Source organism: Melozone crissalis, unplaced genomic scaffold (assembly GCF_028551555.1).
Source record: "Melozone crissalis strain CALT ecotype California unplaced genomic scaffold, PUWL_Pcris_2 ptg000107l_1, whole genome shotgun sequence".
In the NCBI taxonomy this organism is placed as follows: Eukaryota; Metazoa; Chordata; class Aves; order Passeriformes; family Passerellidae; genus Melozone; species Melozone crissalis.
In genome coordinates this window covers 6118434-6144771 of record NW_026535884.1, presented here as the reverse complement: position 1 = coordinate 6144771, position 26338 = coordinate 6118434, and the positions used below count along the sequence as shown (strand labels likewise).

Sequence of the window (26338 nt, the reverse complement as noted above, 5' to 3'; positions counted from 1 at the left end):
TGGAAGGTGATGAATTAATTATTCCTGGCATGTCGATAAGATTTGGAATTATCCCTGGCATGCCAAAAATATTTGGAATTATCCCTGGCGTGCCAAATATCCCTGCAGGAATAAAGGTGGGGTGGAAAACCCAGGGAAGAGTCAATCCTGTGGGCACGAGTGTGGTGCTGGAGATCAGATGTGGCAGAGGATAACTGGGCTATAAATTCATGAATTAAATACATGAATACACGAATGTAAATACTGGTAATTGCAGGCAGAACCTCATTTTTCCAAGTGGAATGAAAAATCAACCCTGCACTTCCCATATCTGTGGTGCTGAAAGAAAGGAGAATTTCCTCTTTGGAGGAAAGCAGAATTTCCTTGTAAACCTCGTTTTTCCAAATGGAATGAGAAATCAACGTTGCGTTTCCTATCTCTGTGGTGCTGGAGGAAAGGGAAATTTCCTTTTTAACCTAATTTTTCCAAGTGGAATGAAAACTCAACCCTGCATTTCTCATCTCTGTGGTGGTGGAGGAAAGGAAAACTTTATTATTAACTTCATTTTTCCAAGTGGAATGGAAAAGCATTAATGAAGCTTTTCCCACCAGTAAAGGACAATTAAGAAGAGCCTTGATGATGATCCCATGATAAAATGGGATTAATCTGGTGCTGAAGGACTTTGGGATGCTCTGGTTTTGTCATGGTGCACATTAACCTGGAATAAATCTGTCTCAGCCCTGCGTTTATGCATATTTCCTATCTCTGTGGTGCTGGAGAAAAGGAGAATTTCATTTTTAACCTCATTTTTCCAAGTGGAATGAAAACTCAACCCTGCATTTCCCATGTCTTTGGTGGAAAGGAGAATTTTATTATTAACTTCATTTTTGCAAGTGGAGTGAAAAATCAACCTTGCATTTCCCATCTCTGTGGTGCTGGAGGAAAGGAGAATTTTATTATTAAAATAAAATATTCATTTTTCCAAGTGCAATGAAAAATCACCCAGCTAATTGCGGAGGAATGAAGTCCGTGCCAGGCGTGCACAATGAAATCAGAGTGCAGCATTATCAAACTTATTGTTTAATTACCAATTAACTCAGTGCTGATGGATCAGAGCCATTAGAGGTATGTCGGGTTCAGGTGCCATCAGGTGCATCCCAGTTTGTGTGCAATCAGGAATTCTTCTTGGCAGAAAGAAAATGATACATGAGAAAAAAGAAAATTATATATGAGGAAAAGAAAATTATATATGAGGGGGAGGCTGAGCCTCAAAAATCCTTGATTTTCAGGCTGAAATCCTGTCTGGAAAAAAAGAAAAATTTAGGATGCTGAGGTGAGGTGAGAGGTTTGGGAAAGGCACAAATCCCAAATTGTGCAGGGAGAGCCAGAGCATCCACACACAATTCCAGGAAGCCACAGCAAGGAGGGGCTGCTGCCAGCATCGATTGTTTCATTTGCTAATTAGTGCTGAAATCTCCTCAAAGTCAAATAAAGCAGAGGATGTGAGCTGCTGGAGCTGCTCCCTCCTCCCCTGCCCCGCATTTCCTCACCCCCTTTTTGGTTTTTTGTGGTGTTTTTGTTTGTTTGGTGTTTTTTTTTTTGTTGTTGTTTTTTGTTTTTTTTTTTTTTTTTTTGGTGCAGATATTAATGGATGTGGGGGCTTTGCTGGTGTTTGGGTGAAGAGTGAGGTATTTTTCATTATTTGTCTCTGATGTGACCTTGGCTGTGTTATTTTACCTTCATTTCACCTGGTAGATCCATTTGACGGATGAATTAAAGGATATTTTGTGCATGGAGTGCAGCAAAGAGGGAGATGCCACAAGTCTGTGAAGAATATTGAATATTTTATGTGAATATTGAAGAAGAATCTCTGAATTTTTGGTGTGATGTGCTCTCTTTTTCCAAGGGGCAAACCTGGAGGTGAGAGCAGGGCAGGCAGAGCTTTGTTCAGACTTTGTGGCCAGGTGTTTTATTTTCTTCTGCCTCTGTTCTTTTACCTTCCTTCCACCTGGTAGATGGATTTGAGGGATGAATTAACAGATGCTTTGTGCATGGAGATTTTTCTGTGGTAAAGAGGGAGACATTACAAATCTATGAAGAATATTGAATATTGCCGGTGAATATTGGAGAAAAATCTCTGAATTTTTGGTGTGCTGTGCGCTCCTTTTCCAAGGGGCAAACCTGGATGTGGGAGCAGGGTAGGCAGAGCTGCTGTGACCTGGAAATGTCATTTTTGCTCCGACTTTGTGGCCAGGTGTTTGTTTGCTGTGCCCAGCCCTAGTTAAACAGGAGGTTGTGTGTACTGGAGCAGGGCTGCCAACAGGCAGGACGTGACCTGGGAAATATAAACCCCTTTTTCTGACAGGGGATTAACATCTCCTTCTCTGGGCCTTGCTATCAGATGCTCTTTGGTCTTATTTTCAAACACGGAGTCCATTAACAATCAGGTTGAGAGCTCTGGGGATTTATCTCCAGGGTGGACCACATCCAATGCCAATATTTTTCACCTCAGGATGAGGTCTCTGTGAAAAAACACTTTTTTTTCCTTGCCATGCTGTTTTGGGCTGGAATATTCTTGACCTCAGGAAGAGCTTTCTGTGAGAAATCGTCTTTTATTTCTTCTTACACTGGTTTGGATTGGAATATTCTTCACCTCAGGAAAAGGTCTCTGGGAGAAATCACCTTTTTTTCTTCTTTTACTGGCTTGAGTTGTAACATATTTCACCCCAGGAAGAGATTTTTGGGAGAAACCCCTTTTTTTTGCTTGCCATGCTGTTTTGGACTGGAATATTTTTCACCTCAGGAAGAAGTCTCTGGGAGAAATCACCTTTTTTTCCTTGTTATGTTGTTTTGGCTTGGAATATTCTTTACCTCAGGATGAGGTCTCTGAGAAAAATCACTTTTTTTTCCTTGCCATACTGTTTTGGGAAGAGATGAAAATTTTGACTCCATGTTCCAGAAGGCTGATTTATTATTTTATTATCTATATTTATGATATGTATTATATTTATTACATATATTATATTAAAATAAATTATATACGTATAGGGGAGACATTTTGTATATGGTTTTTATGGGTGCAGAAATTCTGCGTGTAATTTTTGCTGGGTGCAGAAATTCTGTATGTGATTTTTTGCTGGGTGCAGAAATTCTGGGTGTGATTTTTACTGGATGTAGATATCCTGGGTGTGATTTTTGCTGGGTGCAGAAATTCTGTGTATTTTTACTGGGAGCAGAAATTTTTTGTATGATTTTTGTTGGGTGCAGAAATTCTGTTTATATTTTTTGCTGGGAGCAGAAATTCTGTGTATGACTTTTCCTGGGTGCAGAAATTCTCACCTGGCATTTCTGGGATGCCTTGAGTGTCATTTCCTGCAGATCCTGCCCTTTCAGACATGCAGATAAAATTCCTGGAGCACCTTTCTCTGCTGATCCAGCACTGGAGCTGTGCTGAGTGTTCCCTGTGGGACACACAAAATTCCAGTCTGTCCATGGAGATCCAGGTGTTGAAATCCTGGGTTTGCAGCTCCAGAATTACAGGTCTGAGAGCTTCTTTGCATTCTCAGTTTTTAAAGCCCTGAATTTCTGCTTTTTAGTGGAGTTTGCTCCTTGGAGTCTGAGGATAAATGACTAAAAGCAAGAATGGGATCATATAATCTGATTCCTGCTGCCAAAAGATGAAGGGAGGACAGATGATTTAGAAATTAAGTGAATATTTTACAATGTTTTTCTTTCCAATAATAGAAAAAAAAAAAAAAAGTAGGTGAAATTGCCTAATATTGCCCTGCCAGCTATTAACAATGCAAATAAATGTGGAGAAAAAAAAAGGTGTTTATTCCTTAAAATGTGTGGGAATGCAGGCATTAGTGGCGGACTTATTTATTTCTATTAAAAAAAAAATCAATTTGCTCTTTTCTTCCTTCTAACCCTCCCCCACCCTGAACACGCCACTATTTTACCCCAGTGAGTTGCTTTGTGGTTATTGTGGTTTTTCTTCACCCAGCAACAAGACAAAAACATAAATAAAGGAAAATGTGTTGGTGGATTCACAGATTTTGATGAGACTTCAGGCTTCAGATTGTCAAAAGCAAATCTGGCCCTGTTCTGCAGTGAATTTGAGGCCAGGAATCTGGTTTTGCTACAAATGTGTGATCTCTGACACAGCACAGGGGGATTTTAGTCCCCATCAGACATTCCAAGGCTCTGGGGAGACTCCAAAGTGGGAAATTGTTGAAATTATTTTAGTGCCTCCCAGTTTGGGGTGGTTGTCTGGAAAGTTGTTGTTCTACCCTGTATTTTGATTTATTTCCTCTATTCTCACAGTCTCTCATTCTTTAAACACAGAGCACCTGCTGGCACCAACATTTTATTGAATAAAATGCATTTTTCCTCAACAATTGGAGAAAACCGCTGTCCGTTCTGATCTGATGTGATTTCAAATTCCTGATTTTCTTCCTTTTGTTGTTTTATTTTGTTTTCCAGGGTGGTGAAGGAAGAGATCTCAGATGACAATGCAAAGCTGCCCTGCTTCAATGGAAGAGTGGTGTCTTGGGTATGTTGGATTTTGTCTGTGGAAACCTGTGTTTGATACTGGAAGCTGATTTTTAGATCTTGTTTTTGCTGGGATGAAGGAACATGAGGAAATAATAGTAAAGTAGGTTTATAGGAGTTTTTTACAGCTGAGCAATTGCAACAAAAGTGGAATTATCAGGTGGAATCAGAAGCTCTTTCATTTCTGTGCTGATTTTAGGAGTTGAAGATCTTGCAATTTACACTTCTTACAACTTTTTTATATTTTAACCATTTTTATATTTTAACTGTTATTTTTATATTTATCTATTATTTTTATATTTTAACTATTATTTTAATACTTTAACTGTTATTTTTATATTATAACTAAACTATTATTTTTATATTTTAACTATTATTTTTATGGCTTAACTATTATTTTAATGGTTTAACTATTTTTAAAAATATTTTAACAATTTTTTAATATTTTAACTATTTTTTAATATTTTAACTATTTTTATTATTTTAACCATTTAAATATTTTAACAATTTGTTTTTGTATTTTAACCATTTATTTTTGTATTTTACCTATTTATTTGAATATTTTAACTATTTTATACCTTAAAATATTTGAGCAGCCCAGACATTGAAGTTGTACAGAATAAAGACATTTGCTGCCTGCTGAGCAGCTTGACCTTTCCCAGCCTGGCTTCTTGCAGGCAGGATTACATGGAAATAACACGAAAAATCAAATGCAGAATCGATTGCCTGCTGTTTCCTGCATGCAAGGAGAAGTGCAGTGTGTTTTTTCAGACTCGCTTTGACTGGGAGATGCTTCTTGAGCAAAGATTCCTTGTGGATCAGCCCTGCTGGGAAATGCTGGATCACACCGCTCCAGCCACTTCTTCCTGCTCTATTGATTGATTTTTATTTTAGGGCACTCAGATTCTGGCAGCTGGGTAGTCCCAACAGGTTTTTAGTGTTAGGCAAGCAAAACAGGTGGCTTTGTAAAGCTGAGTTTAAAATCAGTCCTCCCACTCACACCCAAATATGTGTTAAGCACTCAGTAGAGTGAGGTCTTAAAAATTGGGATTTTCAGTCTGTGCTGTCCAAAAGTAGCTGGGAATTGTGTTCAGAAGGAAAAGTTACTTTTCCCCTTTTTTTTAAGACCTCCCTACCTGTTTTTTTACCTTTTTGCTCCAACCTTTAGCCCAAGCAGCAGTAAGTGACTGATAACCAAGGGGACTTTTCCAAGAGCTCAGCCATGCGTTTCCTCCCAGCAGCATCAGAATGCCTTGGCTGGGGCATGGAGGAGTGCTTGAAGGCAGAATTATTTTGATTTAAAGCTGCATTTCTGATCCAATTCCAATCTAAAGCTGGGCAGTGCTCAGAGAAAGGAATGAGTACCACTTTCCTCCAGGAAAAAGGGAAGATTCCCTGCATGAGGGAAAATTGGTTGTCAAACGAATAAAACCATTGGCATTAGAGAATCAAACTGATGTTTAAACAAACAGAAAATGTTTGAGAGCTGAGGATCCATCTGCAGGCAGCACCAATTTATTAATTTCACAACTTTCTTCCATTCTTAATGAGGTTGTGCCCTGGGAACTGGATTTGGGATGGGGATCAGTGCTCCAGGATGCCCCTGAGCTCTGCTGCTGCTGCTTTTGTCTCCAGTGCAAGGATCACAGAGCGTGGGGCTCTGCCAGGGTGGCAAGGGATGGGACAAAAAGGGATTTCATGTGTGATTAACGAGCAGAAAAGAGAGTCCCAAAAGCTGCAGATGAAGCAGAGCAGGAAATGGAGCTGGGTTTTGTGCTGCCGTGGCCTGGGAGCAGCACTGGTGCCTTGTGTCCCTTGCTGGTCACTAGAATCCCTTGTGAAAGCTGCCCTGGAACAGGGGCTGGACAGACTTAAAGAATAAAATAGGGATTTTTATAATAATAATGATAATAATAATAAAACATCTAAAATATATAAATGTCTATAAAATATATATATTTATATTTTATAAATTATAACTATATAAAATATATAATATAGTTATATATAAATATAGATTTTATAAATATATTGCATATATTATATTTATATATATATAAATTTATATAAGAATATATATTTATAAATATATATATGTAATGCTATTATTTTCCTTAATTGAGCATTTTTTGTGTGCTACACTGAATTTTTTCATGCTGCTCAGGATGAGTTATAAACCCATCCATATTTCAGGATGAATTACAAACCTACCCAGTCCTGCAGAGGCAGCAAGATTGGAGAAAGTTGGGTTGGATTTATTCCTTCAAAACTTGTTTTTTTTCCTGCCTTCCCACCCATCAGCTACTCCCAAATTTCTCCTGGTTTAGTGCATTTTAGGAGCTCCTTTTGCAGATGATGTTGACAAGGGTTTCTGTTTAGCAATCAGCTCAAACATCTGGGTCTGACCTGCCTGATGAATTGCAAATTGCTTTTTCCACACTAACACCCATAAAATTGCAGGGCTTATCTGCCTCTATTTGCTGCTAATTACTGCAGGAGTTTTATGTAAATCTCACTGGAAGTTAATTGTTCCCTTTTGAAATCTTTAATATCCCATTCACTAGGACTTAACAGATAATTGCACACAAATCTTCCAGGGATAGCAAAGTTGGGTCTTTACCTTTTAGAAACATATATATATATATATAAAATTTCTATATATATTATATATGTTTTTATATATGATATATACATATATAGAAAACAATACAATATATAATATAGAAAATATAAAATATATTATAAAGATATAAAAAGAAATATTATCTATATAATTTTGTATATAAATATAATTATATATTAAACATATAACCTATAAATATATAGTTAGAGGTATAATATTATATATGATATATATTATATATATCATATATAAAAATATATAAAACATAAACTTTCAATATATTCTTTTATATATTTTATAATATATTGTTATATAGAAAATACAATAATGCAAATAATTTAATATAGAATAGATTATATTAATTATAATTATATATAAATAAAATGAGTATATTTTTGTATGTATATATAATTATAGATAAAATTTTATATATATATAATTTTTAAATATTATATATGGATATATAATTATATATGTACACACACTCTTTTTTTTTTTTTGTGTTTCAGCCAGGGTTATTTACTTATCTGTTATTTTTTGGTTTTGTTTTTTTTTTAAATGGGTCTGAGCTTTCTTTGTCCCCAGGGCTATAAAATGTGTGTCAGCTGCTGGGAGACAGTTGGGATTCTTGCACAAACCCATCTGTAAGGATTTTGTGGTCCTGGAAATCACTGCAGTATGTTTCACAGCCCCAGCACAAGTGTAAAAATGGAAAAAAGCCCTCAATGTACACAGCCCCTGCACTTGTTTAAAAATGGGAAAAATCAGATTGCTGTGCTCCTGGAAGTGACTGCTGTGAGTTTCACAGCCCCAGCACTAAATATAGAAATGGGAAAATTCAGTGTACCCAGCACAGCTGATCCTCCTCTTCCTCCCACCTCTCCCTCCTGACTGAGCCCGTGGCTACTTTGAAGTTTCCACCAGGGCTGATGTGGGGAAATGTGAGATTTTCATCTTTTTTAATCCCGTTGAATCCTTCTGTTTGTCAGAGGTGGGAACTCTGATCTGGGTGTCATCTGCAGGACTGATTTCCATAGGGGAAAACATTCCAGGGAGGATCTGCAGGTCTGGATTAGTGGTGAATTAAAATCCCTGCTGCTAATTAGCTATTTCAACTTCCTCCCCAGCCCTCTTATGTCCTGCTTGTTTTCCTCCTCCACAGCTCAGATCTACTTCCTTTGATTTCAGCCTGGGTTTGTTTTTTCCATTTTTGTTTTTTCTTGTGTGTTTTTGGGTTTTTTTTTTTTGCTGGTTTTGTTGTTGTTGTGGTGGTTTTTTAAGCATGAAATAATTTGGGACAGAGCTGCTCTTTCCTAGATTCATTTGCAAAGAATTCTTTTAAATCCTTTAAAAATCCTTTTTTTTTCCTTTTAAACTGGTTGATCTTTAGTTTTTTGACAATACAGAGGCTATCATTAATTGTGTGTCAGAATTCTTATTTACAGTAAATGCATTTACACAAACACATCTTCTGCCAGAAATAGCTGATATTTGTCCTGTTTTACTAACATACAACACAAAATATAATTTTTCTCTGAGAATCATTTGTTTGGAGTTTTCTGGAACTTCTTACCTGAATGAAATTATTAATGCCATTTTTGCTTTTTGCCTTTTTATTTTTGGGCCTTAACTGGGCAATTTGAAAAAAAAAAAAAAAGAAGTGGAAGAAAATATTTTTTTACAATAAATTGTTTTTCTGTTCTCTTGGGGAAAAGTTGAATGGTGGAAGCTGGGAGTGTGGCAGGAATTGGTTTGTGGCTGCTGCCAGCTCTGTTATCCCTGTTTTTTAGGAAGGATTTGCAACATCTGGGAACAATTCCTTGCCTGGCTGCTGGGAATGTGCAGTTCCCCATTGGCTGGCAGTGATGTCACTGCTTTGTGGGAGGTTTTCCCTGCTTTTTCCTCCCCATTATCTGGGTGCCAGCAGATAATTCTTGTCCTGTTTGTACATCAGCTTTTTCTAGCCTCTATTTGCAATTATAATGAACTCCGTGGTGGGGCAGAACCATTTGACAAGGGCAGCACAGGAGCTTCAGGGCAGGGAAATGAAAAAATAAAAATGCTCAGTGCTGAAGCAGGGAATAAAAATCCCCAGGAGCAGAATCTTGGATGAAATGAGCTGATTTCAGGGCCAGTCTCTTCGCACTTTATATAAACCCTCATCCCAAGCCTCATCTCAGCGCAGACAATTTCTCCTTGCTCAAATAAAATCCTTTTGCTGATGAGGTTTTAGCAGAGCTGGGGAGTCCTGGTGCCTTTGAGGGAATTCCTGGTGGAGCACAGGAATTTTTTTGCAATTCCAGTTCTGCAATTGCTCCTTTGGGAGCAGCCTTGTGTGGATAATGGGGCACAGGTCAGAAACTTTGACTTGGGATTTGAGCTGCCTCTGACTTGATGGGAAATAATTATTTCCAGCTCAGAGATGAATGTGGCTGTTGGGAAGTTGCTGTCAAAAATATAAATGGCTCTTTTGGGTATTTCTTTAGTCACTGGGATGCCTTGGGAAGGCTGAGCTAGAGCAGAGCTAAAGAATAAAGCAGGGATTTATGACAAGTTTCTCCTCAATGGATCCACCTTGGGCAGCACAAGAGCCCAGCCAGGGCTGCACCCGAGATGAACCAAAATGAATCCAGGATGAATCAAAATGGTCCCAAAAAATGGATGATCAGTCACAAAATAATGTTTTAGTCCACTGGCATCTTGGAGTGAATTGTCCCATTCCAGCTTTAGCCCATGCAGTCCCATCCTTGTTTTTCTCTCTCCAGCCCACGGTCTTTGTGCTCCTGGGCTGAGATTTGGATCATTTGTCCTTGGTGCCCAGCTGGAGCAGGAATTGTTTTGTCTCCCTGCTCTGTGCACAGAGCTCACCATCCCACAGCATGAAGCCCAGACCCACTGACTAAAGCAGCACAGAATGTGAAAAATAGAAAAGCCAAAACCTGAGGCATCACCTGGGATCAATCCCTCACGATGCTCTCCCTGAGCTCAGAGAAACACCAAGAGCTGCTGCTGTTCCTCAGTGGGAGTTTCAATATTGTATTTTTGCTGCTGATAAATTAATCAATATTTAGCCAGATGAGATTTGAGATAGGTGATTTAGGATAATTCCCAAGTAATCCACAGAAGAATTCCTGGTGCTTGCAGGAATTCTGTGCCCATCCAGGGCGATGTTTTCACGTGGAACCTGAATTTAAGCTGAATTTAATCTGTTTTTCTGCAGGTTTGGCAGGAATCCTTGCACTTCCCCTCAGATCCTGGAAGTTTGGCTGTACACTTGGAGAAGCTGGTGGGATTTTGAGGATGAAATTTTGTGTAATTCTGTTTTTTTTTTCTGTTGGCAGTTGGTCCTGGCTGAGAGCACCCACTCTGACACAGGCTCCCAATGCACCGAGAGCCACGTGGAGCTGCCCCCAGCCCTGGAGAGGACAGGAGGCATTGGAGACTCCCGGCCCCCCTCCTTCCAGTAAGCCCCAATTTATTCATCAGATTCTCGTTTAGCAAATTGATTTATCAAATTCTCATTCCCATCTATTTCTCACCCTCATTTCCTTTCCTGCTCCAAGCCAGCTGTTTGTTTTTGTGGTTATAAAAATCAAATATCGAGGAATAAAAAGGGGGCCTGAAAAACCCCTTTCATTCTTAGAGTGAAATATTCATCTAAAATATTTATCCAAAATGAGATATTTGTCCAAAATATCTCATTTTCCTGGCCCACATCATTCCAGTAAACCCAAATTCTCATTGATTTATTATTGATTTATTCCATCTATTTCTCACCCTCATTTCCCTGCCTGCTGCAAGGCAACTGTTTGATTTTTATAAAAATTAAATATTGAGGAATTTAAAGGGGGATGGGACTGAAAAACCCCTGTCATTGATAGAGTGAATATTTATCCAAAATATCTCATTTTTCCAGCCCCCATCATTCCAGTAATTTACATTTGTTTGTGAAATTCTCATTCCTATCTCTCACCCTCATTTCCCTTCCTGCTGCAAGCCAGCTGTTTGTTGTTGTGGTAATAAAAATTAAATATTGAGGAATTAAAAGGGGGATGGGACTGAAAGCCCCCTGTCATTGTTACAGTGAATATTTATTTCATATGAAATATTTATCCAAAATATCTCATTTCCTCAGCCCCCATCATTCCAGTAATTCCCACTGATTTATCAAATTATCTTTCCCATCTATTTCTCACCCTCATTTCCCTTCCTGCTGCAATCCAACTGTTGTTGTGATTATAAAGATCAAATATTGAGAAATTAAAAGGGGGATGGGACTGAAAAACCCCTGTCATTGATAGAGTGAATATTTATCCAATATATTTATCCAAAATATCTTGTTTTCCTGGCCCCCATCATTCCAGTAAGCCCAAATTCCCATTGATTTATTATTGATTTATTCCCATCTATGTCTCACCCTCATTTCCCTTCCTACTGCAATCCAGCTGTTTGTTGTTGTGATCATAAAAATCAAGTATTGAGGAGTTAAAAGGGAGATGGGACTGAAAACCCTCTGTCATTGTTGAGAGGGAAATATTTATCCAAAATATCTCATTTTCCAGCCTGTTGTGGATGAGTTAAGTAGGGCGGGAGCCCAAAATGCTTTTTGCAGTGATTAGTGTGTTCTGTGTAATTAGGGAGGCTGCAGAGGCAGCTGAAGGCTGCTGGCAGCAGGGAGAATTTCCACCAGGAATAATAATTACAATTCCATGGCCATCCAGAGGCTGCCAGCCCCAGCTGTGGCTAGGAATATCTGCTTTGATATTCTTATTTCCTCTTCCTGATCCTTAGATATCTTCATTTTCCAGGGAATTTCCACCAGGAAAAAATTCTTTCTTCCACCAGGGGGATTTAAAGCAGGGCCTTGTGCTCTTAGGCTGTGTTTGGAGAATGAAATATGGCCTGGATTTGCCTTTTTTTCAATTTTTTTTTTGGGATGGATGTTGCCTGGAAGAGCTCTCAATGTTATGAGTCTTTTTAAAATAAACCTTTTAGCGGACAAGAAATGCTGGGAAATCCTGGCACTGCCTTGCTAGGGCTGTGCTGCCCTCCTGTGTTCTGATCTGGCCAGAAAATAAAACCCGGCTTTTGTCTTTCCTGGCCTAAACCTGCCTGGCACAGCTGTAAGCACCAGCTTTGTTTAAAAAGATAATTAGCTGATAATTAGGCACGAGGTTTGTGGGTCTAATGCCTTGCTGGTCCTCCTGCTTTCTTTTTTTGGTTTTTTCCCCTTCATTTTTTGCTTCACCATTGAATGAAATCAAGAACAATAAAAAAAAAATATATGTATGTATATATGTATAAATATATGTATATATATGTGTGTGTGTGTGTATATATATATAAATAATTAATTAGATATAACGTTTATATATTATAAAATATATATTATATATTACATGTTATGTATTATACAATGTAATATATAATATATTACATATAATGTAATGTATAATATATTATTTATATTATATAATATAATTTAATAATTATTAAAGAATTTAATTTAATAATTTATTTATTTACTAAATTATTTGGCTCAGCACTGGGGGAAAAGGCAGGTGTTTCTTTTTTATTTTTGCACCCTTTTCAATGGTGTAAATCCCATTTTGGAGGCTGGTTTGAGTGAGGATCCTGAGCAGGAGTCAGCAGATGGAGCTGCTGGGATGGACAAGAGTGACCTGAGCCACATGTGTGTCACCTCTTCCCTTTGCCAGCTGTGCTGCACTCAACAAGAAATGTTAAAAAATCTGTGTGGCAGCACTGAAATCCCCCTGGCATTTTGGTAGGGAGTAAAATATGTCCCCTTGGTAGGGATTAAAATGTGCCCCCAGATGTTTTCCTGAAGGACAGCCTTGATGTCCTCATGGCTGTGGTGGGCACATCACCCATCACATCTGTGCTCAGGGAGTGGGGTGGGCAGGAGTTCTGAAATGGGGAAATAGCTTCACCCTCAGGTGATTTGGGGTTCTCTTTTCACCTCTCAGATGGTTTTGGGTTGTCTTTTCACCCTCAGGTGTTTTTTGGGTTCTCTTTTCCCCCTTGAGGTGTTTTTGGGGTGTCCCATCAGCCTGGGCCAGCGTGCAGCGCTCACCCTCAGCAGTTCTGTACCCTCTGCCCCAAGCTGCTCCCGGCTGGAGCTGCCTGGGTGGGAAGGGGACCAGCAGAATAACGCAGTGATTGTCCCCCTGTGCTCTGTGCCAGCCCCAACGCTGCCAGCAGCAGGGATGGCCTGGACAACGAGACAGGAACCGAGTCCGTGCTCAGCCATCGGCGTGAGCGGCACCGGCGCAGGAACCGCGAGAGCCACGAGGACGGTGAGTGCCTCCTCATCCTCCCCTCCCTCATCTTCCTCACGGCTCCCAGAGCAGCAGCTCCTCTGTGGGGTTTGTGAGGGTCCCCAGGATGAGGTGAGAGAGGAGAATCTGACTCTGTGTTCGCAGAAGGCTGATTTATTGTGATATGATATGATGTTAAATAACATATGATATGATATATTCTATTCTCTATTCTATATTCTATTCTATTCTCTATTCTCTTATATACTATTTTATTTTATATTATATTATATTTTATTTTATATTACATATTCTCTTATATTAATGATGTTATGTTATATGATATTATGCTATACTATATTATACTATACTAAAGAATACAGAAAGGATACAGACAGAAGGTTTAGCAAGAATGAATAATAAAAACTCATTGCTGACGCCTCAAAGTCTGACACAGGTGATGGTGGTTGGTCATTAATTAAAAACAATTCAATGAAACCAATAAAACATGCACCTGTTGGTAAAGGATCTCCAGCCACATCCCAAAGCAGCAAACACAGGAGAAGCAATCAGATAATTATTATTTACTTTTTTCTCTGAGGCTTCTCAGCTTCCCAGGAGAAGAAATCCTGGTGAAGGGATTTTTCAGAAAATATCACAGTGACACTCCTCCTCCTCCCCAAGAGACTCCTGGCTGCATTCCTGCCAGCTTTCAGGGAGTCTTCATTATTACTTTAATGCAATAATTTGATAATTGCTCTGAAACTCTTTGAAGCTCAGCATTTTTGCCAGAAACACAGTGAAGTGGCAGAGAGATTGTTTTTGACAATGTGCAGAACTTTGTGTAGCATGAGAAGATGAATGGCTTGGCTGTTGATTTCTCAAGGTTTGGATCAGCTGTGGTGTTTTCTGCTGGTGTAACAGAGGCTCTGAAGATCTTTTTTTTTATACCTAAATGCGCCCAAAGTGCACCTGTAAAATGCAGAACTCCATCTCTTGCCTCTGGTCTGTACATCAAAGGAAGCTTGGGTTTTTCATTCATTGCCAGACAAGAATTTCCAGGCTTAATTAAGAATTAATAGGTGCCACCCATTGTGTTTAAAATGGTGCAGAATTTGGAATACTTGGGCCCAAGAAATGCCATCATAGCCTTTATTCACAACTCCACCCACCAAAGCAGTTGCCTCCAGTTAGAAATCAGATTTCTACTGAGGGATTCTGTTCATTTAACCCTTCCAGAGGGTCACTGATGAGGAGTGAATGGAAATCCCTCAGTGGGAGGAGCAGAGCTGTCTGTGCATGATCCTGACTGCATATTCCTTTGGGAACTGACAGAAAGAGGCAGAATCCTCTCACAGTGTTGATTAAAAACTTGTTGCAGGAAGAATGTGAAAAGGGGAGTTGTTTTAAGCATGAAATCAGTGCCAGGGCATGTTTTGCTCTGGATATTTTTGGCATAAGAGCTGGTGTTGGTGGATGGAATTATGTGAGCCTTGTAGTGGTCTGAAACCCATTCATGCATTTCCCTTGAGAAGGAGATGGGATTAGTTTGCCTCCTTTTACCAAAGCCCACGCAAGAACCTTACTACAGTCACAAACATTACTTTTCTCTGAATTTAGGCCTTCTGCCTGCAGTAGGTGAGTTCTGTTAGTGTGCATAGAGCAAGGAGAGCTGCTTTAAGGCATTATTCAATGTCCATGGTGTTTCTGTTGTCATAACAATATTAAATTTAGCAACAACAACATCCAGTACAATAACAACACCAGGAGTGTGTTGTTTTCAGTGGAAAGCAAATCTAAAATGCACAGTTCAGCTCTGTGTCCTGAATTGCACTGAAAGAAGTGAAATACCCAAAACCTGGGAAGGATTTTAAGCCCTTTTCATAAGAATGATCACGGGGTCACTCTTTTCTTGCACCTGCAAGTCTTGTGTGGATGGAAAATGGGGGAACAGCCTCTGGAGAAGGGGGACAAGGATGGGGAAAGGGCTGTGACACCTGGATCCAGCTGCTGTGTGCTGGGAAAATCCTCTCTGAAATGCAGCGAGAGTGTTTGATGTGCTCCTGCAGGGACTCGTTTGAAATGCCCAAATGACAGCCCTGGTGCTTGGCAGAGGGATCTCCTGCAGCTCTGTGTTACTCACAGCTTTGTGCCAGAGGATTTATTCCAGAGGCACAGGAACAGCTCACCCCAGCTGGACAATTTGGAAGTGTTTGGTACAAAGAATCACCCACCCTGGCAAAGAGGAAGGCAGTTCTTGTTCCACAGGAAAGCAGGCGCAGGGTGTTGCAGCCTTCATTTCAAACAGGTGAAGTGAGAAAAAGTGTGAAGGTGCCATTTGGGAACAGAAACAATGAGCCGGAACCTGAACAGGTCAAACAGGCTGAGCTCAGAGCAGTGGAATTGAGAGGTTCCACAGAATGAAGGTTGGGAAAACCCCAACACTAAACAAAGATTTTTTTGTGCTTCTCTCCATTTTAATTTACAAAAATTGCTTCCTAATTTTACTGGAAAACGTTGCCAGCTTTGAAGTGCAGCAAGATCCTTGCAGAGGTTTGGTTTGGAGTTGGGGTGATGAGAATTCCCCAGATTCTCCAGGGATAATGAGCAGTGTGGTACCACAGGTGGGTTGTTCAGCACAGCTGCCTGAAAATTTCCCTTCATTTCTGCAGGGTTACTCACCCCAAAAAAGCTGATTTTGCTGAATTCCACACACAGAGTGATAAATATTGATTGCAGCTGCAGCTGGAGGCTGTGGGACACACCTGGGTGATCTGACAGTGTTTTCACACCTCTTCCCATTGAAAATGCAAAAGGATTTGGGGTATCCGTAAGTTCTTCCACCCCTTTCCCATAAATTGCATTCCTGTTTTAAGTGCACAGACAATAATCTCCATCTGTGCTTGTATATTCTCTGATTTTAAAATAGTCCCCACAAAGATGGTGCCTTGAGGAATGGAATAAAACTTCTTTTTTGGAGCTGTGTGACACTGCAGATACAAACGTCAAGAAAACCTCGAGGAAAACCGATCTGGAAAAAAAAACATCAAGATGTCAGAGCTCCCAACAAATGTCCTCATTGCTTTGGGAGGTTGACAAAGTTCTTACTAAGTGAAAGTAGATCGAGGATCTTAATTGGGGTGGTGGGAGGTCTGCCTGGCACATGTGCTGGGGACCCCTGGCTGGGAGGAACAAAGCTGCCATGTCAGTTTGGTGAGCAGGAGTGGGAAAGGGGACTGCGGGAGCTCTAATTAGGGAGGTAATTAAGGGACAAGATGGTTTTTTTGGATGTTGAGGAATGTTTTATAGCTGCTGCTGGGTTCCTGACAAGTCTGCAGATGTCAATGTGGATGCTGAGGTTTCAACACCCACTTTGCTGTGGGGTCAGTTTAACTCTTGAGCAGCCTGTGAGAAATGCTGGAGAACCCTTCATATGGGCAGGCTCACAGATCCCCAAATGTTTGGGAAGAGAAGCAGCTGCAGATTTCCCCTGGCTGCTGCAATATGTGGAGTTTTAACTGTGATTTATGACTGCAGGAGGGCTGGGATTGCAAAACAGCTGGGGTGGGCATGTTGGGCCTGACTGGGGCTGTGTGAGGATCCAAAGAACTTCAGTCCCAAGGCAAGTCAGGGCACAGGGATGCACCCATAAGGCAGGATGACTAATAATAAAGTGCTTTTCAGACCTTCTGATATCACCTTTGTCTGTCTCCAATACCCCTTCAGTGACAATTATTTATCCTTTTTCTTTCTTGGTTTCTATGTCAACCTTGGTAGGAAATTCTTTCAGGGGATAAACATGGATCCTCTTCTCAAACTTCTCTCTGGCTCAAAGAATTCACTGTAAAACCTCTCCTACATCTCCTGCTGTGGTGCCACAACCCCACTGTAGCCACATTTCTCTTCACAGAGAAAAGCAAGGCACAACTTCCCAAGAGTATTTCTGGGATTCACATTCTCTAAACCTCAGAGAAAGGAAAAACAGCTCTTATCTCATTTGCTGTGCCTGTGTTTGTGCAAAATTAGAATGCAAGATGGAGATTGTTTACCCAGGGGGATGGAGTTTTGTTTCATTGGCCTGTCAGGGCCAGTTGCATGTGTGGGGACTGTTGGGTGATAGTCACCAGATGAGTGCAGTTGAATGCTTGAATGCTTGGCAAATTCAGTTTAGATGTAATGGAATATAGTGTAATATAATATAGAATAATATAGTATATATATATATATATATATATATATATATATATTCATAATAAAGAAATAGTATATTATAGTATATATAATATACGATAATATATAATCTACTACACTAATATAATATGGAATAATATAGTATAATAAAGTAATTAATTAACCTTCTGATATCAATGGAATCCTCCTCATCATTTCCTCTACTTCATCAGGGGCAAAAATATCTATGATATCCCCCTGGGCTGTAACACTCTATTATAGTAAATATAATATGATATGATATAATATAATATGTAATATCATATAATATGTAATATCATATAAACATACTGTAGTATAATATAGTAAAATAAAGTAATTAATTAACCTTCTGATATCAATGGAGTCCTCCTCATCATTTCCTTTACTTCATCAGGGGCAAAAATATCTGCAATACCCCCCTGGTCTGTAACACTCCTTTCCTGTGCCCTGCAGCCCCCAGGATCAATGGGCACCCCAAGCTGGATAGGCACCGGGAGCATCCCCCTGGCTACGACAGCTCCTCCACCATGCTGAGCAGTGAACTGGAGTCCAGCAGCTTCATCGACTCTGAGGATGATGACAACACCAGCAGGTACAGCCCTGCCAGGGACACAGCGCTGGGCACCTCTTGGGCTCCTCGTCTCTTTTTTTTTTTTTTTTTTTTTTTTTTTTTTTTGGTGGGGGGGAGTTTGGGTTTTTTGGGTTGGATTTTTTTTGTTTTTTTCCTTTCATTTCTTTAGTGATTTTGATGCCTTGATAAGGAACAGAGACTAGATAAAGAATAAAGTAGGGATTTATGAAAAGTTTCTCCTCAATGTATCCACCTTGGGCAGCACAAGAGCTCAGCCAGGGCTGTACCCGAGATGAACCAAAATGGTCCCAAAATGCATGGCCAGGCACGGGGTCTCTCACTTTGATCAGTTCTGCTCCATTTGCATCTTGGAGTGAATTGTCCCATTCCAGCTTTAGCCCATGCAGTCCCATCCTTGTTTTTCTCTCTCCAGCCCACGGTCTTTGTGCTCCTGGGCTGGGATTTGGATCATTTGTCCTTGGTGCCCAGCTGGAGCAGGAATTGCTTTGTCTCCCTGCTCTGTGCACAGAGCTCACCATCCCACAGTATGAAGCCCAGACCCACCGACTAAAGCAGCACAGAATGTGAAAAATAGAAAAGCCAAAACCTGAGGCATCAGTACAGAATCTGAAAAACAGAAATGCCAAAGCCTGAGGCATCACTTTGAGCACAGGTTGTTCATCAGTGCCATCTCTGTGTGGAATCACTGCTCAGTTTTTGGGTCGAGGGTCTGGACCAAATATATAATTCTATGAATTATACCTAAAAGTTATATCTAAAGATGTTTTTGTTTTTCTTTAAGAAGTCTTTACCTCTGTTACTGGGTCCAAACCACTGTTCCAGTTGAAAGAAAAGCTCTGCTTCTCTCCTTTTCATAGCAGCAATGGCCACATTTCCAGATCAAAGCACTCTGCCTACCTATTTATAAAGCAGTGGTGTGAATATTAAAACAAAATACTGTCAGCAGAGGTTCCTAATAAGTGTGCACTTTACTGGAGCTCAATTATAGAGGAATACCTGGGTAATTGCATACTCTGAGACCTATGAGCAGTTCAGGAATTCATCAAAGTTAATGCTGTTGCAAAGGCTGCCATGGATTTGTGGCTTCTTCTTATTTCTTTCTTTTTGTGTAGGCAGAGTGTGTGAATTATTCCCTACTTGAAAAATACCTCTCATTTCAAGACATCTTTGTTATATTTAAAGATGTTTTTGTTTTTCTTTAGGAAGTCTTTAAGCCAATACATTTCATGGATTTAAAATATTTCTTTTCATGGATGTAAAACAAATCTAAAGTATTTTCTTTCCTTTTCCTGGCCACATTCTCTGGAATATTCTTCATTTTCCTGGCCACTGGCTCTAGAGCTGTTGTTCATCCCAGGGGACTATGAAAATCCAGCATGGATTTGTCAGAGGACAACAGGGTGACAGATCTCTGGTGGGTCACAGTGATCTGCAGCTAAAACAAATAAGGCAGAACATGGTAATTTTAATAAAGCCATGAGATTTTTAAAAACAGCAAAAAGCAACTACTCCTGGAGATCCTGAACCTCTTGATGTGCTTACAAACATGGTCAGCTTTTGGGTCTTGGTGGATCTGTTGGGTCTTGCAGCTGGTCAGGGTTTAAAGACCTCACAATTCTGATTAAAGGCTGAGAGTTCCCAAAGGGCTGAAAGGATAACTAAAATCCACATTAGAGATTTAGTTCTGAATTAGTTTCAAGAATTTATTTTGCACTCCCAGTGAAGTGCAGGGTGTCCCTGCACATGGCAGGTGTTGGAATAAGATGCGTTTAAGGCCCCTTCCAACCCAAACCATTCAATGATGAGATATAAAAAAGCACTTTTCTGGATATTTCCCTGCATGGAGGGATGGTCCTTAACCCTGAATGCACCCAAAACTTTCAGGGCTTTGAGCCCTCCCCCAAAACCTGGAGCCCACAACAACAAAACCCTGCAGGTGATTTGTGTTTCTTGTAAATAAATGAATAATTCCCATGGCAGCCAGCAATGCAGTGGGACAGGATTAGCTCAGGGTGGCCACATTAGAGCAGACCCAGCGAAATCTCACAGTATGAATAAAATAATAATAAAACTTCCTGAGTCTGACCTGAGAAGAAAGAGATTCTTGGAAGCTGCTGCTCCTGCCTTTCCCTCTGGAGGCTGGGCAGGAGTTTTTGGCACAGGAGGAGCTGCCAGTCCAGCTAGTCAGGAAGAACCACTGCAGGAATGCTCCAAGGTATGCTGCTGTGTTCCAGGGGTGATGATGATGTTCTCAGGCACAGGAGACTTGGTGCTGGCAGGGAGAAGTTTTCTGTAGAGGCAAATCAGGCAAAGAGCAAATGGAGAAGGTTCCAGAGCTGCTGGAGGCACCAGCCTGGGGACAGAGGAGAGATCCGAGGGGTGAGTTTGGCTCCTGAGGGACACATCCCCTGGGGGCAGAGGGGTTTGAAGGGTCAGTTTGGTTTCTAACAGCTGATGGATACATCCTCTGGGGTCTGAGGGGTGAGTTTGGTCCCTGATGGACACACCAGTGCGGGACAGAGGGTCTGAGGGGACAGTTTGGAGTTTGGTCCCTGGTGGACACATCCCCTAGGGACTGAGGGGTCTGAGGGATCACTTTGGTTCCTGATGGACACTCCAGCTTGGGGACAGAGGGGTCTGAGGGGTCAGTTTGATCCGTGATGGGCACATCCCCTGGGGACAGAGGAGTCTGTTTGGTTCCTGATGGACACATCAGTGTGGGGACAGAGGGGTCAGTTTGGTCCCTGAGGGACACATCAATGTGGACACAGAGGGGTCAGTTTGGTCCCTGGTGAACACATCCCCTGGGGTCTGAGGGGTCAGTTTGGCTCCTGGACTCTGGTGGGTTCTGGTGCTTTGTGGGGAGGCTGTCAGAGAGGAGGCTCTGAGGCAGGAAAACAGAGGGAAGGGATGTTGCAGTCCTGGAAGGGAAGAGTTTGTGAGCTGAGGATGCTTTTCTGCCTCAATTTGGTTTTATTTGAACTCAGAGCAGTGGAACAGAGCTGGGTAATTCCCAGCCCAAGAAAGCTCTGTTGCATTCAGTTAAAGAGTAAAGTCATGTTTTGGTGAATTAACCTGTTCACAAACATTCCAGGACAGTGCAGAATGACAGGGGGAGCACAATCATTTATTTCCTTTTTTTTCCAAGTGTTTGACAATTTTTTAACAATTTTTTTTACAAATTAAACGTTTCTGTTGTTAGCAGGTAGGATTTTGAGCACAGATTGATGTAGGGAACTTTACAGTAAAAGGTTTCTTCTGTCTTCTTTAAAGTAAAGGTTTAACAAATCTGACATCTGTAGCTGTGGGATTATTGTCAGCAATTGCTGCTCTCAGTTCAATGCAGCTAAACGAATTCACTGCAAAAAAATTGTTTATTTCTCATTTAAGAAATTACCATAATTTCTTTTTAAGACATGTGAATAAGCTTTCTTTAACAAATGTTGCCTTTTTTCCTGTCCTTTGAGAATTGTAGAATGGAGAAAAAATTATTGCTATTATTATTATTATTACAGTATTTTTAAAAGTCTCTTCTGTGGCATTTATTGACATTTGTACTAGAAGTGCAGTCAGGGTTTTTGAGCAGAAATTAGCTGGAGCAAGAAATTAATTGGCAGTGATAATTCCAGATTTATTTTTCATCTTTGCACTTTATTTGTCTCAAAAGCTCAAATTTACCATCTTGTCTTGCTCATCAGATTGTAATAACAACAACTTCTACCCAGTATTTCTGGAGATGCTTCAGAGAGCAAAATATTCCTCATTAGAGGAGGTATGAGCTGCTTTTTAGCATCCCTATGCTCCCAGAATATTAAGGTTTCAACAAGGATGCATTAAGGCTGTGGATTGAGCAGAAATCACAAGGAGAGATGATGAAAATAGGTGTAAAAATGTTCCTGCAGAGCCTTCTGATCTGCAATTTTGTGCAGCTGGTATTAACCTTTTAAAAATGAACTTTTATTTTTTCCCTGAAATATTTTGTGTCCCCCTTGAACTAAACCTGAGCTTTTCTCAGGGGCTGATTCTCATCCTTCCATCCTAATACTGAGAAGAATGGCAAAAATACAACAAGAAAATCTTCACTTCTCAGATGTTATCACCTGCTAACAGGAGCTCAGGGATTTGCCAAGAAAGTCTGGTTTTGCTGGTTTAATTTGAGAGAAAAATGTACTTTTAGGGAGCAGGCAGCTGTGGAGTGAGTGCCTTGGATTTCCTCAGATTCTCCTAAAGTGGGAAATTTTAGCTGAGGGAAGAGGAGGAGAAGGAAATGGGAGAGGAAGTAGGAAGGGGGAGAATATTGACAGCAAAATAAAAGATGAGGGTTTTTTGTCAATCTTTGATGAATATTGAACAAACCCGGTTTTGGAAACCCTGGATTTGACACCTCCGTGTTTTTCCTGTTGGAAGACAAAACCTCCTAACCTCAGATGCTGTGTGAGCTGTTTTACCAACCAGAAATCATCACATTTTGGATATTTTTTAATAAAATCCCACCTCTTGGCTCTTCAGTTCCCCTTGCTGGGAGGGGAAGGAGGAGTGTGTGAGGTTAACATGCCTGAAATATTTGTGTGAGCTCGAGGGAATGTCAGGAGATTCACACCCTCTGAGCAGCTCCAGGGCTGATACTTGATAAAAATATTTCAGGCCAGAGGGGTTTCCTGTGGGCAATTCCTTTTTGGAATTGCTGGCATCAAGTTTTTGAGGTATTGTCACATTCCTGCATGTGGCTGGAACATGGAATTCAGGGATGTGGAAATTGGGGGGAAAAGCCTGGCAGTGTTTGTTTTGTGTATAATGTTGGAATTTTTAATCTTGGTTAACGATGGAACATTGCTTTGGTTTTTTGTTTGTTTGTTTGGGGTGTTGTTGTTGTTGTCTTTTTTTTTTTTTTTTTTCCATTCTTACATAATAAATAGAGGAGAGATGTCTCTCTGGTGTTATAGTGATATTTTAATAGTCTGGGCTTTGTTCCAGGCTCCTGAAATTAATTTGGGCAAATCCATTTCTGTCTCATTCTGTTCTCTGTAAAGTGAGGATGGTTAATGCTCCAAACTCTTATTAAAGACCTTAAAGATTTATATGTAAAATGTGACACATATAGGTTCTGCAAGTTTGGAGAGCCTGGAGAAACAGCAAATTAAAAGTTAACAGGATATGTGAAGATAAATCATATTCGTTGTCCCCCTGTTACCAAGTTCTATTTGATTTCTTTAAATTCAAGCCTTGAATTCCTGGTAACAGTGGAAGAAAATTCAGCACCATGCCAGGACTCACAGAAATGAGCATTATGGGTTGCACTCAGACCTGCTGCCAGGAGAAAACAAGTGCTAAATTAAACAATAATCAAATTATTCATCTGGTCCCTGCTGTCCTTGAGCTGGAATCTCCTGCTGAGCTGTGTATGCGATTTCCCCAGTCCTGCTGCTGCAGGAATCAGCTCCTGCCGGTGGCGGAGCCTCTCGGGGGTAACATTTGCTGTCTTTGCCCTCAGGTTGAGCAGCTCCACGGAGCAGAGCACCTCGTCCCGCCTCATCCGCAAGCACAAGCGCCGGAGGAGGAAACAGAGGATGAGGCAGATTGACAGGGTAAGGCTGGCACCAGCAGCACCCAGGGAGCTGAACTGGGAGTTCTGAGTGGAGCTCTTGGCTCAAGAAGGGATCCAGGACAGGTCTGTGCCTGTTGAATTCACTGGGAAGGTTCCCTGTGGCTCCAGGCTGGGCTTAATCTCTGCATTTGATGTTCTGCGGCTCCAGAGTGAAGCTTTCACCTCTCCCTTTCTCCTTTCACTGTGCAGTGATCCCATTTCTGGTCTTTTCCAAGATAAATCTCTGCAGGAGAAGCTCCATTATGGTGTGGGAAGGGGTGTGAGATACCCTGAGACCTGCTGGGAGGAGAAATCCAAGTTCACAGGAAATCCCAAATCTTTCTCTCTGCCCTTCCCTGTGCTAGTCCTGGGCAGCAGGATGAGGGTGATCCCACAGACAGACCCTGAAATATCTGTTTTATTCTCCCATAAATCTCTGTCTCCACACATCAAAGAGTGACCTCACACACATTTTATCACAGGATAGTGTTTCAGAAGGTCTTTGCTAAGCACCTTTGTATTTCATTTTGGAGGAAGGGCAGTTTCTCTCCTCTCCCCTCCTGCTGGATCATGCGCTGTTCACTCCTCCCTTTAGGGAGGAGCTGTGGGTGCAATAATTCACACTATGCTGGGCACTTTAGGATCCAAATGTTTGCCTGACAGTCGCAGCCAGGAAGCAGAAATAATTCCAGGGGAAGTTCAGCTGAGAAACCTCAGTATAGGAAAGTGCTCTGTGTGTTTTGTGATCAGACCTTTGGAGAAAGTGCAGACTCTGCTCAGATTTCTTTCCTTAAAGTCTCTAAATGAAGCATAATTTTGAGGAAACCTCAATAATTTCTGTCTGTAAATTCAATTGGAATCCTCTTAATTCCTGATGAGTTAATCCTCAGCAGTTCTTACTCTGAGCCATTTAAAACCTTGAGACTTTTTCTGTTGTGTTTTGCAGTCGTCCTCGTTCAGCAGCATCACTGACTCCACCATGTCCCTAAACATCATCACTGTCACGCTCAACATGGGTAAGAGGACAAGCCACATTTTTTATTATGAATTTTGAGTGGCAGAGATGTATTTGGTATTTCTCTGGATTCCTAATCCGGAACTGGGCCATTTTCACCAGCAGATCAGTGTTCCTTCCAGGGAAGGAGCTGGAACTGCAGCCTGTGGGGTTAATGGTGAGGGATTGGGGTAGAAAGGCACTGGGCATTTGCATTTCTGCTGCTCCTGTGTTTCATTTGTCAGCCAGGCAGAAATGTGCAGGGCTGCCAGCAAATTCAGCACCTTTCAGCAGCACCAAACCCTTCCTGCCTCTCTGACATGTGGAACAAACATTGCCTAATGTGTTCAGTGCTAATTTCCAGGTGTGGACAAGTCTTTTCAGTGCTCTTCCTCTTGCTGTTGTTTTGTTTTTTTTTTTAAAGTAACACTGTCTTGGATGAAAAAATCCTGTCTTTAGCAGCCTTTCCCTGAAGGTGCCAGGCAAATATTCATCATTAGAGCAGCCTGAGATCATTGCAAGTCAAACCTTGCCCTGCTGATGTGCTGAGATGTTTCAAAGCTGAAACAGCCTCGCTCTTTGCTATCATTCCAATCACTTTATCTGCTTTTTTTTCCCCTTTCCCCACCCTTTACTTTGTGTCCATCTAGAAAAGTACAACTTCCTGGGGATCAGCATTGTGGGGCAGAGCAATGACCGGGGTGATGGTGGCATCTACATCGGCTCCATCATGAAGGGAGGGGCGGTGGCAGCAGACGGGCGCATCGAGCCAGGGGACATGCTGCTGCAGGTGGGTCCCTGTCCCCGAATCCTGCTGCTCTGCCCTGCCATCCCACCAGCCCCACGAGCTGTAGTCAGCAGGGAACAGAATTTATTCATCCTCAGAGAAATGTGGCCCAAAGATGGCTGAAATTGGTGATTCTTTGTGAGACACTCTGAGAAACGACATCTCAAAGGAATGGAAGTGGTGACCGTTAAGTGGTGGGATGGAAGTGGTGACCAGGCAGATAAATTGGGGGATTCATGAAGTAATTAAAACAACTTTTAACTTTCATGCTGCAAGGCTGACCTCTGCTCTCTGTTTCAGGTAAATGATGTCAATTTTGAGAACATGAGCAATGACGATGCCGTTCGGGTTCTGCGGGAAATCGTCTCCAAACCAGGGTGAGCACATCACAAAAAGCCTTCCTGTTTATCCTCCTTGTGCAGTTGTTGGAGCTGGGAAACCTCAGAGAAATCAACATTCTGATACCCATCAGCATGACTGATTTCAGCTGTGAACTTCTCAGTGTAAATGATGAATAGGTGAGGTTGGTTCTGGCAAAAAAACCAACATGAATTGAGGAGTTGCCTGCTTTCAGCAGAGCTGTTTGTTTATGTGATGAGAATTTTAATATCTCAGGAGCTGATCATCCAACAGATTTCACCACCAGTGCTCATCATCTGTGCAAAATCAGGAACCTCCTGATGTGCTTCATACTGAAAATATTAGAAAGTTTCTCAAAACTATTCATACTTAAAATAT

The 26338-nt window shown here is 41.0% G+C and overlaps 1 protein-coding gene across 3 annotated transcripts in view; it reads left to right on the top strand.

Annotated features, from left to right (window-relative positions):
* Positions 1–26338, top strand: part of DVL1 (dishevelled segment polarity protein 1) — a 45863-nt gene that overhangs the window by 9314 nt on the left and 10211 nt on the right. For all 3 annotated transcript variants that reach the window (XM_054291890.1, XM_054291889.1, XM_054291891.1), the window contains exons 2-9: positions 4462–4531; positions 10495–10616; positions 13358–13470; positions 18097–18235; positions 23727–23820; positions 24766–24835; positions 25464–25603; positions 25901–25977. In XM_054291890.1, coding sequence (XP_054147865.1) covers positions 4462–4531; positions 10495–10616; positions 13358–13470; positions 18097–18235; positions 23727–23820; positions 24766–24835; positions 25464–25603; positions 25901–25977 — 825 coding nt within the window. The remainder of the gene's footprint in view (positions 1–4461; positions 4532–10494; positions 10617–13357; positions 13471–18096; positions 18236–23726; positions 23821–24765; positions 24836–25463; positions 25604–25900; positions 25978–26338) is intronic.